Source organism: Emydura macquarii, unplaced genomic scaffold, assembly GCF_026122565.2.
Source record: "Emydura macquarii macquarii isolate MOO-44397 ecotype Brisbane River unplaced genomic scaffold, CSIRO-AGI_Emac_v2 contig_2422, whole genome shotgun sequence".
Lineage (NCBI taxonomy): Eukaryota > Metazoa > Chordata > Testudines > Chelidae > Emydura > Emydura macquarii.
The window spans coordinates 15,028,842-15,044,608 of NW_027132559.1; the positions used below are offsets into that span (position 1 = coordinate 15,028,842).

The 15,767-nt window shown below is 43.3% G+C and overlaps 1 protein-coding gene across 3 annotated transcripts in view; it reads left to right on the plus strand.

Annotated features, from left to right (window-relative positions):
- ANKRD28 (ankyrin repeat domain 28) overlaps positions 1-15,767 on the plus strand; it is a 220,584-nt gene that overhangs the window by 191,402 nt on the left and 13,415 nt on the right. For all 3 annotated transcript variants that reach the window (XM_067561969.1, XM_067561968.1, XM_067561967.1), the window contains 6 exons: positions 70-289; positions 8,189-8,276; positions 8,373-8,456; positions 9,052-9,197; positions 9,420-9,502; positions 9,678-9,760. In XM_067561969.1, coding sequence (XP_067418070.1) covers positions 70-289; positions 8,189-8,276; positions 8,373-8,456; positions 9,052-9,197; positions 9,420-9,502; positions 9,678-9,760 — 704 coding nt within the window. The remainder of the gene's footprint in view (positions 1-69; positions 290-8,188; positions 8,277-8,372; positions 8,457-9,051; positions 9,198-9,419; positions 9,503-9,677; positions 9,761-15,767) is intronic.

A 15,767-nucleotide genomic window follows, 5' to 3' on the forward strand; every position in this document is an offset into this window, starting at 1 on the left:
AATGTTTTCTTTTCTTGAGCTGTACATGCGAGTACATGCACACATGCATGTTGTATTTTTCTTTTCCAGGCAGTTACTGGGCATGAGGAGTGTGTAGAAGCATTGCTTCAACATGGTGCTAAGTCCTTGCTACGAGACTGCAGAGGGCGAACACCCATACACTTGTCAGCTGCATGTGGACATATTGGTGTTCTAGGAGCTCTCTTGCAGTCGGCAACATCTGTGGATGTGGTACCTGCAATAGCAGACAATCATGGATATACATCATTGCACTGGGCCTGTTATAATGGTAAGTACAATGGTAGAGTGATCTTAGATTCGAAGCTTTCAGGGGCAGGGATCTGTATGTAGGTATAGTGCCTAGCTCAGTGGAGCCCCAATATTGATAAGGGCATCTAAGCAATTCCATAATATAAATATTAAATAATAAAAAGTGTGAAACAGATGAAGCACTATTCATAAAGCAAACTAAAAACACGGGAGTCTTTTATTGTTATCTTATTAATTCTAAAAAGTTAATAAGTTTTCTGAGCAGATTTGTTTCATTTATTTTTCCATTCATTCCAAAGCAGTGCAGTTAGCATTTTCTTGCAAGAAAGATGGATTTTATCCATTTTAGTGCTCCAAACAGCCTCTGTCTTGCAATTTTAAGCACAATCTGAAGTAAGAAGATAGAACTCTCTCAAATCTAAGAGTAACTGAGAAGCAAACACATCAAGGGAAAAGTTCAGAAACAAAATAGTGAACTAATTCACTTTGGTGTTGCAAAATATATAGAAATATCAGACTTCAGGAGTCCCTTTATTAGTGACCACAACTTTCTCTTTAAAATTCACTGGCTATTTATTTATTTATTATAGAGTCACAAGTCCATAGTTAAGGCTGAGTTCCATTTTGTACTTAAAGCAGGGATTTGTATTATGATAGTGCCTAGAGTTCTCAGTCAGTATTAGGCCCTAGTGAGTGAGGCATTTAAACAATCATACGTTATCATAGAGCCTTCACCAAAGTGGTCACAATCTAATTAAGATAAGACAAGACACAAGTAGATGTAACAAACAATCAGAAGTAACAGAGAAAAGGGGGATGAAGGAAATTTATATCAACTTGTGTGTCCATTGGCCATTATGTACCTATTCCTGCTGCAAGTGAAATAGATGGCGGCTTCTGTTGTTTTGAGGACTTATCTATGCAAAGATTTAATTTGCAGCAAGTTGGAGTGTAAATCTACTCCAGAGTAGCCTGTTTCATGCTAAGTACCCATGTGGACACTGCTTCCATGCACTAAAAGTTCCCTAGAGTGCTTTAAATCACCCCACTTTGAAATGGGAGTATATTAAAACGCACTAGGGAATTTATAATGCACAACAGCAGGCCATTGTGGGATAGATTTGCATCCTAACTTGCTGCAAACTAATTGTTCATATAGACAAATCCAGAGAAACAGAATTAGCCTGACTCAGAATGGTTAGGTTACTAAATTTTCAGAGCAACTCCTATATTTGAATTCTACTACTAAATAGGTAGATATCCTCCTTTATCTCTGTCCTTGCTCATCATTTCCTATACTTATCGTACCCAGTCAATTGAAGATTCTGAATTGTCAATTAGTTTACCCTGGGATTTGGTTTTGTAATAGTTGCTATGTTTTTCATTTTTTGTACGATACGAAGCAGGTTCTACTCAACATACTACTTAGCTGAGTGTTTATTAAAGAATTTACTACTCAACCATGTATGCAAACATTTGTATAGCTGTATATCTTCCTACTTGATACTCTGATTTAAAAAGTGCAAGAAAACAGGACAGACACATAAGTAAGAAAAAAAACCAAAAAAAACCCAACCTACTGAAGTTCCCTGTCACCACGCCCTTCACAAACCCACACTGAGTTTTGAATTTGTTTTGGCATATGTAAAACTGTTAGTGATTAAAAACACTTTGCAGGTATAGTGCATTCTGGTTGCTGTTTGTATTTGTTATATGGATTTTTTTTTTTTTAAATTAGAACCAATTTATAGGCTAGATTTATAAAGTTTAGAATCTTTCTAGCTATCAAGCAGCACACAAGCTATCTTTAATCATAAAGTAACCTGTTGTCCTTTTAGTTATATTATCCTGGGGGAAAAAGGTACATATCATTCACAAAAGCACAAATCATTAAGTGCCAAGTTTTCAGATATCCAAAATAGGTAACTCTGCGCACGAACATGATTTGCATGTATATAAAAAAAAAAATTTGAACTAAGTAATGTCTCAATATTTACATCACTATATCTGTCCATATATATAATACATACACACAGTGACAAGTCTTCATTATAGGAAAGGCTCTCAACTCTTGTGAATCACTGAATATATACCATTCTATTGACATATATTTGAGTCTTTGTTTCTACATATAATGAAACAACCCTTCAGCAAACATTTAGTGGGAGCAGGATCAAGCCACTAGTTGAATAATCTTTAAATAAGTTGAATGTATTTGTATATTAATTCCAAAATCTACTATGATGTATTGCAGCGGTTCCCAAAGTGTGGTATGCATACCACCTCCTAATGGTACATGTTCACCAACTAATTAAGGTCTAGTCTATACTTACCATGAAATTCGGCGTCAGTCAACGGGAGATACGCAAGCTACGTAAAGTGGTTTGTATATTTCCCGTCAACTTCCTAAATTCCAATGGGTGTGGCATTCTCACTACGCTGCACTGTCAGAAAATGCCCTCCCATAAGTTCAGCATTACTCTTTTTCCGGGCGTGGATTTATTAAGTCGTTTTCCGGATCGATTGAGTGGGTTTCCACTTCTGCTCAGTCAAACCCAAAGGATCGATTTGACAGCAACGAATTTGCCACCATCAGTAAAGACATAACATAAGACTGCAGAATTCTTTTAAAAAATTGTTTTGCTCCACCATCTCAGATAGGGTAAATTTATAATGCATTTATTAATATGTGCAAGACTACAGCTGTTTATATACATAGCTATGCTATTGATACAATGTGTTTTAACCACACTTAGGTTTTAAGACGGTTTTCATACATAGTCTGTTTATAAAAAATAGGTGGTGTTACTACAGGTGGTGGTATTTTATGTTGGTGGTATGCAACATGGTAGTTTGGGAACCACTGATGTATTGTATTTCTGTGCTTATTTTTTGTTTTAATGTGTTTTTTTTAATAGTAAAAATGTTGAAAATTAAAAGAAAAAAATTTGGATAGGATAGCACCGTTAAAGCAGAAATGATGCCACATATCCCAATAAGAAGTTATTTTAATTAGGAAGTAGTTTAATCAGAATAAAATAATTCTACATTTACTCATCTTGAAATATTTCACTGATATCATAAGATTCTTCTGCATCAGATCAAACCACATGTACAAGTATTCGAGGAACAAAAGGCTTCAGGAAGGGTCATAGCATTTCCTCTTCCCTTTGCTTGCTGCCTCACTACATTTTGTACTTTTTTCTGGAGAGTGAGAAGTTCACTCAGACTCTTTACTTAATGACAGAGCCACAACCTAATCTCCACAGGTAAAGTTCTCATTTACTTCATTTTCTGCCTTACTCAAAAATGTTAATCAGAAAAGTAAGACCTTAAAACTCATTTTCCTAATTAGTATTAAGAGAATAGAGAGACAGTCTATTCTTATAGGCAAAGTTACAGACTATATTTCTAAAACTAAATTTTAATTTATTCTTATTCTAGTCAATAAAATATCAGATCTCCAAAACTGCATTTTGCAAGACTCATCATTTGACCACAGTGTCTCAGTGAGCAAAAAAATTGGACATTTTAATTCCATAATCATCTAGCCATCACTTGCATGTCAAACTACTGTGAGATGAGAACATATATGTTATCACAAGTCTAGGAAGAACTACTTCCTGCAAAAAGAGAAATAAAGTATACATTGTTTTTACATATGCACTCTTTAGGTTTGCATGTGTATATGTTCATTTAATTTAAAAAAGTCAAATTAATCAACACTTAATTTTTCTTCTCTCTAAAACTTATCTTCTATTTCTGCATACTCTTGGTTTTACATTATTTCATGATGTATGCAGCCTCGTTATCTGTATCTTGATAAAGAATAGATTTTAGTTTTCTTTAAAGTTGTCAAAATTGCAGAGATAGCTCTGGACAAAAGAAATTCCAAGAAATTTCACTAAAAATATAAAATAAAATAAATCCAAGGAGTTCTATGTGGAGGAGGAAAAGTTTAGGTAGAACTACTAGCTCTGAGACTATATTTGTCAAGCTGTTGATGAAACGAGGTGGTAAATACATTTTCTTTGGTGTATTTTGCAAAGGGTGCATTGGAGTTGAATTTTGACTGATTACTATATACCTCTACTTTTACTTCTGTGGGAGCATGGTCCCTGAAAAAGAGACAGAAGCAATGGAAACAGATGAAATGGGTCCAGTTATAGCGTACTTCTCCAGGGGGGTATTTGGGTTAGAATGTGAGCTTTGATCTTGTTCAAACAGGTTGCATACTTCACCACCATAGCTTTCTTAGTATATACCGCCTACTACATACTAATATGTGATGGACAAAAAGCAAATTAAACGTGTTTAGTTGTAAGATTTCAAAGGGCTATTTTTAAAATTTGTGCTAAAGTAATGGATCTGATGATCATTTGGTAAGCATAATATGCTTACCGTGTAAGCATATTTTTTGTTTTGGCCAGTGAGTAATGTGGGCTAGTTTTTATATATATATAATATAAATGCCATTGTGTTTCTAGAGTTTAAGTACTGCGTGTTCACAGATACTTTCAGGATATCATTATCACTGGATTATATATTATATATAATATAATGGCCTTGTCTTTGCCTGTGATGATATCCTGGAAAGTATCCTTGAACATGCAGTACCCAAACTCTAGAAACACAATGATATGGCATCCAACATTGGCTACTATATTTAGAAACTTTAAGAACTTTCTTTGTATGGTGGAGTAATTGACAAACATTGGTCTAAAATAACTTTTGATATGGGAAACAGAAGTCAAGGAACAAAATATCCTACAAATTGAGGTAGATCTTGAAAATATTTAACATTTTCCTTTGCTTTTCTTTGTGATGTGACTGGAAAGCTCTGATTAACAGTAAATGAATGGAGATGAAACTTGCAGTTGTGCTAGAGTGGAGAAAACTAAGCTGTTTGGTGTAGCCTTATCTATAGTTACAGATTATTTTAACTAATTCCCCACCCCAATCTGAGGGTTGATACCCAATCTGTGAGGGTTCAGCGCCAAGATCGATTACAATAGAAAGGTTAACAATAAAAGGGGGACCATGGTGCACAACAGGGACAATACAGTACTCTTTTTGTAAGAATTACTTTATTAGCCAACCAAACAACAATACACACAGCAGTCTGGTAAAGGAGAGAGAGAACAATACGGAACATCTAGCATTTGGTTTATTTACACCATCCCTTGTGGAGAAACCCAAAGCGTCAGTCATCAATCCTCCACATTGTCATTCTTCCTATCATCATCAGCAGCACCAGTGGTCAGCATCCTTGCGTCTCCTCAGGCACGCAGGCGTGGATACAGCTTTTATAATGTGTTACACTGAAACCCACTGAATTAATGAATATTTGTGAAGGCTTCAATGCCTTTTCCTTATTTGAACTTATGCATCCCACTGCCTTTGGGGTGACCCCATTTTCTTCTTTCTTGTTAGTTCCCCTTATATTCATTAATATGTACATCTCTCGATCACCATAACAACTTGTGGTGACACTTTGTTTGCAAAATCCCCAAATACTATAGCCGGCTTTAACTGGTACATTGTCATGTATATTTCCTAAATTTAAGCAGTTAGAACTTCCATTTCTTTGACTGTTTCATCTTATGATATAGGGTCAGTCAGTCAGACATGAGTAACTAACCAGTTTTTAGATCTAGGCCTTGTTTGGCTAAGGTAAATATCTTATAAGCCTAAGGCTGTAGGCCCTGTGTTACAACATTAATTAATACTTATATTTCACCTCTGTATCCTAAATATGCGAGATATCTTTTATCCTTGGCTAAAGTGGTATTTGTCAGAAAAATCAGAGAGACAATTTCCAGTATGACACATGTGGATGACAATGCTGATAAGTCCCTCTCAGTTTCAGTGGCATTATTTATGGCCAAAACTCCACTAGGACAATGTCTCTTTCAGAAAGCTATGAAACACTGAAATCTTAAGTTTTTTTCAGTTGAGTAGAGGTGCAGGAGAGACCCTTGTCCCTCCAGCATTTGAGCAAACCATTCGAGGAGAAGAAAATTACCAAAATCAAACAAGAGGCAGATGTTTTCTTGCTGTATTTATATAAAAGGAGTTTGACATGAATTGTGAAAATACAATCTAAGAGAGGACTTTGACATGCCTGACCAACCTGATTGCCTTCTAAGAAGAGGTGACTGGCTCTGTGGATGTGGGGAAAGCGGTGGACATGATATACAGTGACTTTAGCAAAGCTTTTGATACAGTCTCCCACAGTATTTTTATAATCAAGTTAAAGAAGTATAGGTTGGATGAATGGTCTATAAAATGGATAGAGAACTGGCTAGATCATCGGGCTCAACGGGTAGTGATCAATGGTTCCATGTCTACCTGGCAGCCAGTCACAAGCGGAGTACCCCAGGGGTCGGTCCTGCGGCCGGTTTTGTTCAACATCTTCATTAATGATCTGGAGGATGGGGTAGATTGCACCCTCAGCAAGTTTGCAGATGACACTAAGCTAGGGGGAGTGGTAGATACCCTGGAAGGTAGGGATAGGATACAGAGTGAGCGAGACAAATTGGAGGATTGGGCCAAAAGAAATCTGATGAAATTCAACAAGGACAAGTGCAGAGTTCTCCACTTAGGACGGAAGAATCCCACGCACAGCTAGAGACTGGGGACCAACGAGCTAGGCAGCAGTTCTGCAGAAAAGGACCTGGGGATTACAGTGGATAAGAAGCTGGATATGAGTCAGCAGTGTGCCCTGGTTGCCAAGAAGACTAATAGCATATTGGGCTGCATTAGTAGGAGCATCGCTAGCAGATCGAGGGAAGTGATTATTCGGCATTGGTGAGGCTGCATTTGTAGTGTTGTGTCCAGTTTTGGGCCCCCCACTACAAAAAGGATGTGAAGAAGTTGGAGAGAGTCCAGCAGAGGGCAACAAAAATGCTTAGGGAGCTGGAGCACAAGACTTCTGAGGAGAGGCTGAGGGAACTAGGTTTGTTTAGTCTGCAAAAGAGAAGAATGAGGGGGATTTGATAGCAGCCTTTAACTACCTGAAAGGGGGTTCCAGGGAGGATGGAGCTAGGCTGTTCTCAATGGTAGTAGATGACAGAACAAGGAGCAATGGTCTCAAGTTGCAGTGGGGGTGGTCTAGGTTGGATATTAGGAAAAACTTCTTCACTAGGAGAGTGGTGAAGCACTGGAATGGATTACCTAGGGAGGTGGTGGAATCTCCATCTTTAGAGGTTTTTAAGCTGCGGCTTGACAAAGCTCTGGCTGGAATGATTTAGCTGAGGTTAGTCCTGCTTTGAGCAGGGGGTTGACTAGATGACCTTCTGAGGTCCCTTCCAACTCTAATATTCTATGATTCTATGTTGGAATAAATATCACTGTGTATGCAGGGGACATATACTGCAAGGGAAAAATATATATAAAATAATTTAAACTGTAAATAAATTTTATTTATAAAGTCTGGGTCATTATTAACATTCAGCCCATGGTGTGGATGTACTCAATTTGTGATTCTACATTATTCAGCAGTTCAGTGAGGGGAAAAAACCCAAATAATAATTGTCTTCTGCTATACCCCTTTCTTTAGTGGAAACACTATCTTCCAACTGTCTACTGAATTAACTGTAAAGCTACTGTATTATGAGCTAAATTAGCTAAACATTCTTCATGATCCCCCAGACAACGCATTGTGACATCGAAGTTCATAAACTCCTGTAGCACTGACATTGGTCTTCTGATTGTACTCATGGTTTCCAGACTGCTGAAAATGTACCATGTTCTTGTTAATCCCAAGATATGGCCAAATCTAAAGTAATTCAAGTGTGTATTTAAGACATTCAAATGAAATATCATTTAATTTACTTTAGTTGTGTTTCTTTCCATTGCTCTGCAGATTGCATTGTTTTTGTTTTGCTTTTAATATCTGATTTTAAAACTCATTTAGGTCATGACAGCTGTGTAGAGCTTCTTTTGGAACAGGAAGTTTTCCAGAAAATGGAAGGAAATTCTTTCAGCCCATTGCATTGTGCAGTGTAAGAAAGTCCAAGATTATTCTAACATATTTCATTAGCATATTTAACAAAAGCTCTATCATTCTCTAAGTAACAGCCTGTTTAATCTTTTAATAGGATAAATGACAATGAAGGTGCTGCTGAAATGTTAATTGATACACTGGGTGCTGGCATTGTAAATTCAACAGATGCAAAAGGAAGGTAGGAATATAACAACTACACTTACAAAACAGTGCACTGCAAACAGTAATGTCCTTGCTTTTTTTGTCAATTTGTCTCATAGCCTAAAATGTTTTTTAAACTTACTGGGCACATTCATTTCCTTTTTTAATTAAAAGTATTTTTCTGTTATATTCTGATAATGTTATTGGGGATTTTTAAAAACCATGTATTGTGTTAATAGAGCTGAATTAGTTTTTTATTGTGTAGGAGAGTTTGGGCATTGTAATTGCATAGGAATTTGTATAATACAAATCTTTATGTTCCTTAACTATATTTCAAAATTTTGTCCATTTTATTTTTCTAAATCATCCTTGTCCATATTATGTGCTTACTAGTTGCTAAATATTCATTTTAAATTTGAGGACAATTTATTGTAAATGCAGTTTTTAAAAACTGAAAAATGGTTTTATAATAGCAACTGTGACCACTCTACCAATAATGGGCTCAATGTATTTTTATGGTAGTGACTGCCCACACTAATACAATTGCAGGATCACAGCTGAAGTTTCCATCTGTGAATAAAACATTTTGTACATTTCCTGGATGTAAGCCTATTTCCTCTTGCTTTCTTTAGAACTCCCCTTCATGCAGCAGCTTTTACAGATCATGTGGAGTGTTTACAGCTTCTACTCAGCCATAATGCTCAAGTAAATGCTGTAGATTCTTCTGGAAAAACACCTCTAATGATGGCTGCAGAAAATGGGCAAACTAATACCGTTGGTAAAGAGAATCCTTAAGTATCTTCTCCTTTAACTTTTATTTATGTACAATAATATTCAAATATATATATATTGTTGCTTTAAAATTACCATGTATTTTGCATTCACACGTTTGTTAAAAGTATATAGGTTTTAATCTTCACTTTATAGAGTGGATAATTGATAATATTTTTAGGAACACACTCTTTACTTTTTAGTTAATGCGAACTTTTATTTCCTTCAGAGGTGCTGGTTAGCAGTGCTAAGGCTGATCTGACCTTGCAAGATAGCAGTAAAAACACAGCACTCCATTTGGCTTGTAGCAAGGTGTGTGCATGTTTCTATTTGAGCCCTTTTTTGCATGTTTGTTCTTAATAAAGATTATTTTAAAATACAATTTTTGTCAAACTCTGTAAAACTCTAGAAACTACTTTGAAAAGACATACCAAACAATTTCTTCAAGGAGTATGTTATCTGACAAACATGTTTGATTTATATTTAGGGTCATGAAACTAGTGCCTTGTTAATACTGGAGAAGATTACAGATAGAAACCTCATCAATGCCACCAATGCAGCCTTGCAAACGTATGTATGGCCACTGAACAATATTTTACAGTTTGATTTTCATTATAATTCTGCTGTTAGTAAAGCTAATAATTTTATTTTTCTTCAAAGAATTTTTAAGGATTACTTTTTTCAGTTTTGTTGCAAAGTGGATAACAGTTAGCAGGTGCCAGTATTTAAGTTGACTTAACTCAAACTATATCAGATGTAAACAATTTTAAGTGTTCAGGTTGCCATCTGAATAAGAGAAAGGGATGTTAGAAAAATCTTATGCCATCATGGCTCAAGGAATTTCACTAGGAATGACAATCCTGTGAGATTATCTGGAGGACAGTAGTCTTGTGTCTTCATTCTTTATAAGCACTATGCAGCTTTTCCTATTAAAAAATTAAATAGTTAATTCCAATTATTGATACAAATATCTTGTCTTCAAGTGCTTGCTTATGTCCATTCCACTACAGGTGTGTGCATGCCTCCGTGCACGGCTACTGGAACTTTTTTCCCCTTAGCAGATCCCATAGGGCCAGCTCAGGCGCTCCCTGGAGTCCGGCACACATGCCACAGTATATGAGGCGCTGCCGGCCCTACACCCCCTCAGTTCTTTCTTTCTGCCCATGACGGTTACTGAAGTGTGGGGGGGAAGCCCTTCGTAAGGAGAACAATGGATCGATAAGGCTGTCAGATCGCCAGAGAATCTCCCTGAAAGCTTGGCTGCGGTACCCAGCATGCTGTTGGTGCAGAGGGCACCATTGGCACCAATCCAACTCGGCACCGCAAATGGATGGAATCAGCGCTCGGAGCGTGGATGCTCCCCCGCACTGTCAAAGCAAGCTGGGTGGAGCACCGATCCATACGAGGTCAGATCACGGAGACTCTCTGCCTGCGCCAGCATCTCCAGCCAGGGAGCCTCCCCTGCCTCAGGGGAGTCCCTTGGCATCTACTGGCACCGTCGACTTCGGTGGCCGTCAGGTGACAAGAGCCTTGTTGGCCTTGCATACACCACCGCTGCTAATACCTCCACGAGAGAGAAGGGGCTGGCGTTACGGGGAAAGCCCGCATTGGGACCCTCTCAATGGCTCAGGAGATCCCCGGTATGGGGAGGAAGATCTCCTGCAGACCGATTTCCTAGGGTAGAGCAGAAACACTCCCCTATAAGTTATCCCAGGTCACAGTCGCCAGACCAACCTGCATCAAGGCGGAGAGCAAAGTCGCCCACCTGACACCGGTCTCGACCCCCCCCCAGCACCGGGTGAGATCCATCCCACTGCTCCGGCAACAAAGAGTTCTCCCACAAGGACGCGATGCTGATCCTGGTCACCAGAGAAAGTCTTTGTACCGAGGAATTCACTGGGTGGTGCTGAACCTGGTTGCCAGAGACAGACTCGGCACTGAGGAGTTCGCCCCCACACTGAGGCAATCCCGGATGTGGGAGACAACCTCGGCACCGAGGTATTGTCCCCGCACTGAGGCTGCGCCAAACTCAGTGGCCGGAGACAGACTCGGCACTGAGGAGTTTGCCCTGCACTGAGGCTGGGCAGAGCCCGGTCGCCAGACTTTGACTCGGCACCAAGATGTATGCAGAGTGCAAAGTCCTTGGTACTGGGATAACGCTCGGGTCAGCCCCGCTCGCTGGAGTGCTGTCCGTACACCTGCTCCAGTCGCAGCACCCATGCACGAACCTGGTAGTCGAGGTTGTCGGTGTCAAGGGGACGCTCTCTGGAGCGACGATACTATACAGCGAGACCCCTTAGGGCAGCCCCAGCAGTGGTCTTTTGACGGTGCCTCAGTGTCCTTTTGGGGATGTAGTACCTGGGAGAGCTGCCACCAACGAAAGGTACCAGAGCTCCAGGCGGATGGCCTTGGAGGCAATAGTCACCCCAGTATGGATAGTATGGAGGCCTAGGGGGTTTCCCGAAGGTGGACGGGACCACGGTCCGTCAACCCCTTGGGGATGTAATCAGTGCCTCAGGTACAGGGAAGGGGCCCCATTCGCTCTCTAATGACGACTTAGCCCCATGGGCAGGGATTCCTGTGGGGACCGCCTGTTGGCAGGAAAAGGTGCTGTGGCGTGCAGAGCCTTCCTCCCCCTCCCCCTCCCCCTGCCAGATGAATCTCGCTCCCCAGCCCTGGTTGATTCTAGGGCACACTGGGAACTGCTCAAGAGGTGGCCTCCACCTTGGGGCTGGAGGCGAAGGAGCAAAAGCGGCATCAGGCAATCTTTAACGCGTTATCGGTGGGCTCCACAATGTGGTAGCCTTCCTGGTCTACCGAGGGGTGCTCAACATAGTGAGGGTTTCATGGCAACGGCCCCCCCCCCTCCGTAGCCCAATGTCTAAATGAACCGAGAAGAGTATTACACCTCAGCCAAGGGGTTTGAATACTGTTCATCACCCCTGCCCCAGGTCCCTGGTGGTGGTTGCTACAAACCACAGGGATAGGCAGGGCAGCCGGGCTCTACTCCAGAGAACAAGGGCGATTGCAAGCCAGACTTGTTTGGAGAAAAATTTTATTCAGTAGTACTACCAGCAAGTAGAAAGTGAGCCCTCGGGGGACTCAGGGAGCCGCTTTGCTGAGGCTCTGCCCGGCAGCAGGCGCTGAACTTGTATGCCATTGCAGAAGAGGGTACCACGGGAGCTAGAGCAGCGCTCCAGGCATCCTCAGTTGCTTCTGGTTCATTGGGAAGAGCCATACCCCCTGCCATCGGCATGCCTAGAGGTTAGTGGCTGCAATCCCAGGCTGTCCCAAAAAGTTCCAGCAGCCCATCCCGGGCCCTTCCTTGGACAAGTCAGCCTTCTGTTTGGTTCAGATGGATGCGGAGCTGCATGGTCGCAAGGACTCCAAGACCACGCTCTGTTCCCTGGGCCACTACACGCCACAGACCTTTAGGTGTCAGGCAGGTCCCCCAAGGACAGCAGCAGCAGAGGTGTCAGCCATGGCCGTCTTGCGACCTATGGGCAATGGGACAGAGTCAGGGGGTCTGGGAGACACCATCCGCCCTGAGTGGCTCCTTAAGCCCTCAGTAAGGGTCCTCTTGGCGATAGGGCAATCGGTAAAGGCCCTTTCTGATGGTGCACACAAGGGCAGTGCCCTAGCCTATACCCTCCTTCAGGTTCATGTGAGCCAGAACGCCTTCGGACCACTGGGTCCTTGATATAGTTCGGGAGCTAGGGCCCCCGGTCGTCTCCTCCCCCCGACACCTCCCACTTCCTCCCTCTCAGTAGCAATTCCACATCCAAGAGGTTGAGGCTGCCTCAGCCTGGAGCAGTGGGAAAAGTCCCACAGGGCATAGCAGAAGAGGTCCTACTCGAGGTACTTCCTCATCCCCTAAAAAAAAAAAAAAAGGGGGGGGGGGAGGGATTTAAGAACGGTGGCAGACCTACGTCATCTCACAAATACTGAACAAGGGACTCAAGTCTCGCATGGTCTCCCCAGCTCGTATTGGAAACAGGGGCCCGGTATGCCCCCCTGGACGTCAGGGACGCATATCTTCAAAGCTTTCTTCATTTCGTAGGGGTTGACTCCCTCTAACGCTTTGCAGCTTTACCCTGTGGCCTGTTACTTGGCCCCGAGAGTGTTCACTGAAGGCCTGGCAGTGGTAGCTGTGCGCTTGATGGTGCAAGATTCACCCAGGCAGGCCTAGGTCCCAAGTCCAGAGCAGTGTGAGCCGGTCAGGCGCCACTTGCGGCTGGTGGGTCCTGCTGGTAAACACAGAAAAGTTCACATTACCTCAGGGCAGCCTACAGAATGCATCGGCGTGACCGGTTGCTTCCCGGACCAGACCTTCTTGCCCCAGCCGTGCTGTGGGACAGTCCTTCAGGATGGCCCACCTGCACAAATGCCCTACGACAACAGCAAAACGTTGCTGACAGCTGATAGGTCACAGGGTGGCCTACACCTGTGTGGTGAGGCTAGCTAGCCTGATGCTTAGGCCGCTTCAGTCACGGCCCTGGGATACAGTTTGAGCAGGTAACTTCTACACTGGGAGGCTACGATCCCCAACCTACCCCCCTTCGCCCCCGCCAAAAACAAAACAAAACAAAACAAAAAAAACAGCAGCAAGCCCTAGCCTCCCTAGACTGGTGAACGACTCCTCAGGATGTGTGAAAGGGCATTCCGTTCATAGAATAGGCTCCTTCAGTTACCCTGATATCAGTCACTTTGAGCAGAGGGTAAAGTGCCATATCAGCACTGACCTCAGCTCACAAGGTGCCTGTCCAAGGGAGGAGAGGCGTCAGCACACCGATGTAAGGATCTGCGAAACGCTCGCAGGGCTTGCGGAATGTTTCTCTGTGTTATCGAGGGCAGGGAGGTACAGGTGCTGACAGACAGTGCTGCAACCATGTACTACATCAACAGGCAGGGGGAGCCCATTTGTCAGCCTTATGAAGGGAAGTTATCGGTCCTTAGGACCTAGCGGTGATCACCTCCCCGGGGGTGATAAACGACAAGGCAGACCGCGCCAAGGGGTTGCTCTTCCTTACCACGATGGGTTGCTGTGCCCACAAAGTGCATCTACGACCATCTGGAAGGGGAATCTGTCCATATCGGAGTGAAGCATGAAGTGTCCATAGTGCTGCTCTCTCTGTGGTCAAGGGGCGGGGGCGATCACCAATGCCGTCTGTCTGTAGCGTTTCATATTCACTTCCCGCCTTTCTCCTCCTGCATACAGTCCTGCTAAAGACGAGGACGGGTTAAACAGATGCCATCTTGAATGTTCCGGCCTGGCCACACCAGCACGGGTTCATCATACTGCTGGATTTCTCGATCACTGCCTCGGGAGCCTCCAAGACAGCGTGATCCGAACTCCCAGGATCACGGTCACCTGTGGTGCCCAAACCTGGACCCTCGACACCTCAGAGAGTGATGGATCACTGGCTGAGAGGTGATGAGCAAGCCGCTCAGAACAAGTCCAATGAGTCCTGCTGGGTAGCAGGAAGCCCTCCACGCAGGTCGTGTACCGGGTTAAATGGAAGTGGCTGTTGCCTACCAGGAGGAGTCCCGAGGTAGTCTGCCTAGCCTCTCACCAGTGCAGGCGATCCGGGAAATACTTGCCACTGTTAGAGCTCCAGGGACTGACTGATTGTCCTCCCTGAAGGCCCACCTAGCAGCCATATCAGCCTTCCATCAGTCGTTGGAGGGGGAGTTGCAGTTCTCCATCTGATGCATCTCTGGGATCTTGACTTGGTCCTTTCCCAGCCCCCTACTCCCCGAGAACCCACTGTGTCATGATGTCTACTCCGGCCTTCCGGGAAGGTGGCCTTCCAGGGGAGGCTTACCTCAGCAAGGAAGGCCTCCAGGATAAGGGCTCTGACCTCGGAGCTCCCCCCCCCCATACTGTAGTCTATAAGATGAGGTATGAGACAGCACCAGGCCTTCCGGCCTAAGGTGGTTTCCTAGTTTCATTGTGACCAACATATATTCTCCCTACGTCTTCCCTGAACCGCACGGTTCAGAGGAGAAGAGAAGACAGCACTTGTTAAAAACGTGAGAGGGGCCCTAGCTTCTACATCAGGTATACGAGGCCATTCCAAAGAGCGATGCAGCTCTTCGTCACAGCAGCTGACCGGATGAAAGGTTCACTGGTTGTCGCCCAGCACGTTTTCCTTGTGAATAACTTCCTGCATCGCGTTCAGCTACGGGCAGGTGAAGGTGCCCCTTCCAAGTGCCATCACAGCTCGCTCAACAGAGCTCAAGCTCCATCTACAGCCTTCCTAACGGAAGTGCCAGGGCAGGGCATCTGCAGTGCAGCTGCCAGGCTGGAGTACATACCTTCATGTCCCAGTACGCCTCTGTCCAACGAGCGCAGGAAGACGTGGGCTTCAGCAGAGCTGGGCTGCAGGTAGCTCACCGCTAACTCTGGCCCACCTCCAAGGTACTGCTTGTTAGTCATCTATAGTGGAATGCACTCGAGCAAGCACTCGAAGAAGAAAACAAGGTTTCTTACCAGTAACTGATGTTCTTCAAGATGTGTTGCTCATGTCCATTCCACAACCCACCCCCCATCCCCGCCGCCGGAATTGGCAGAAAG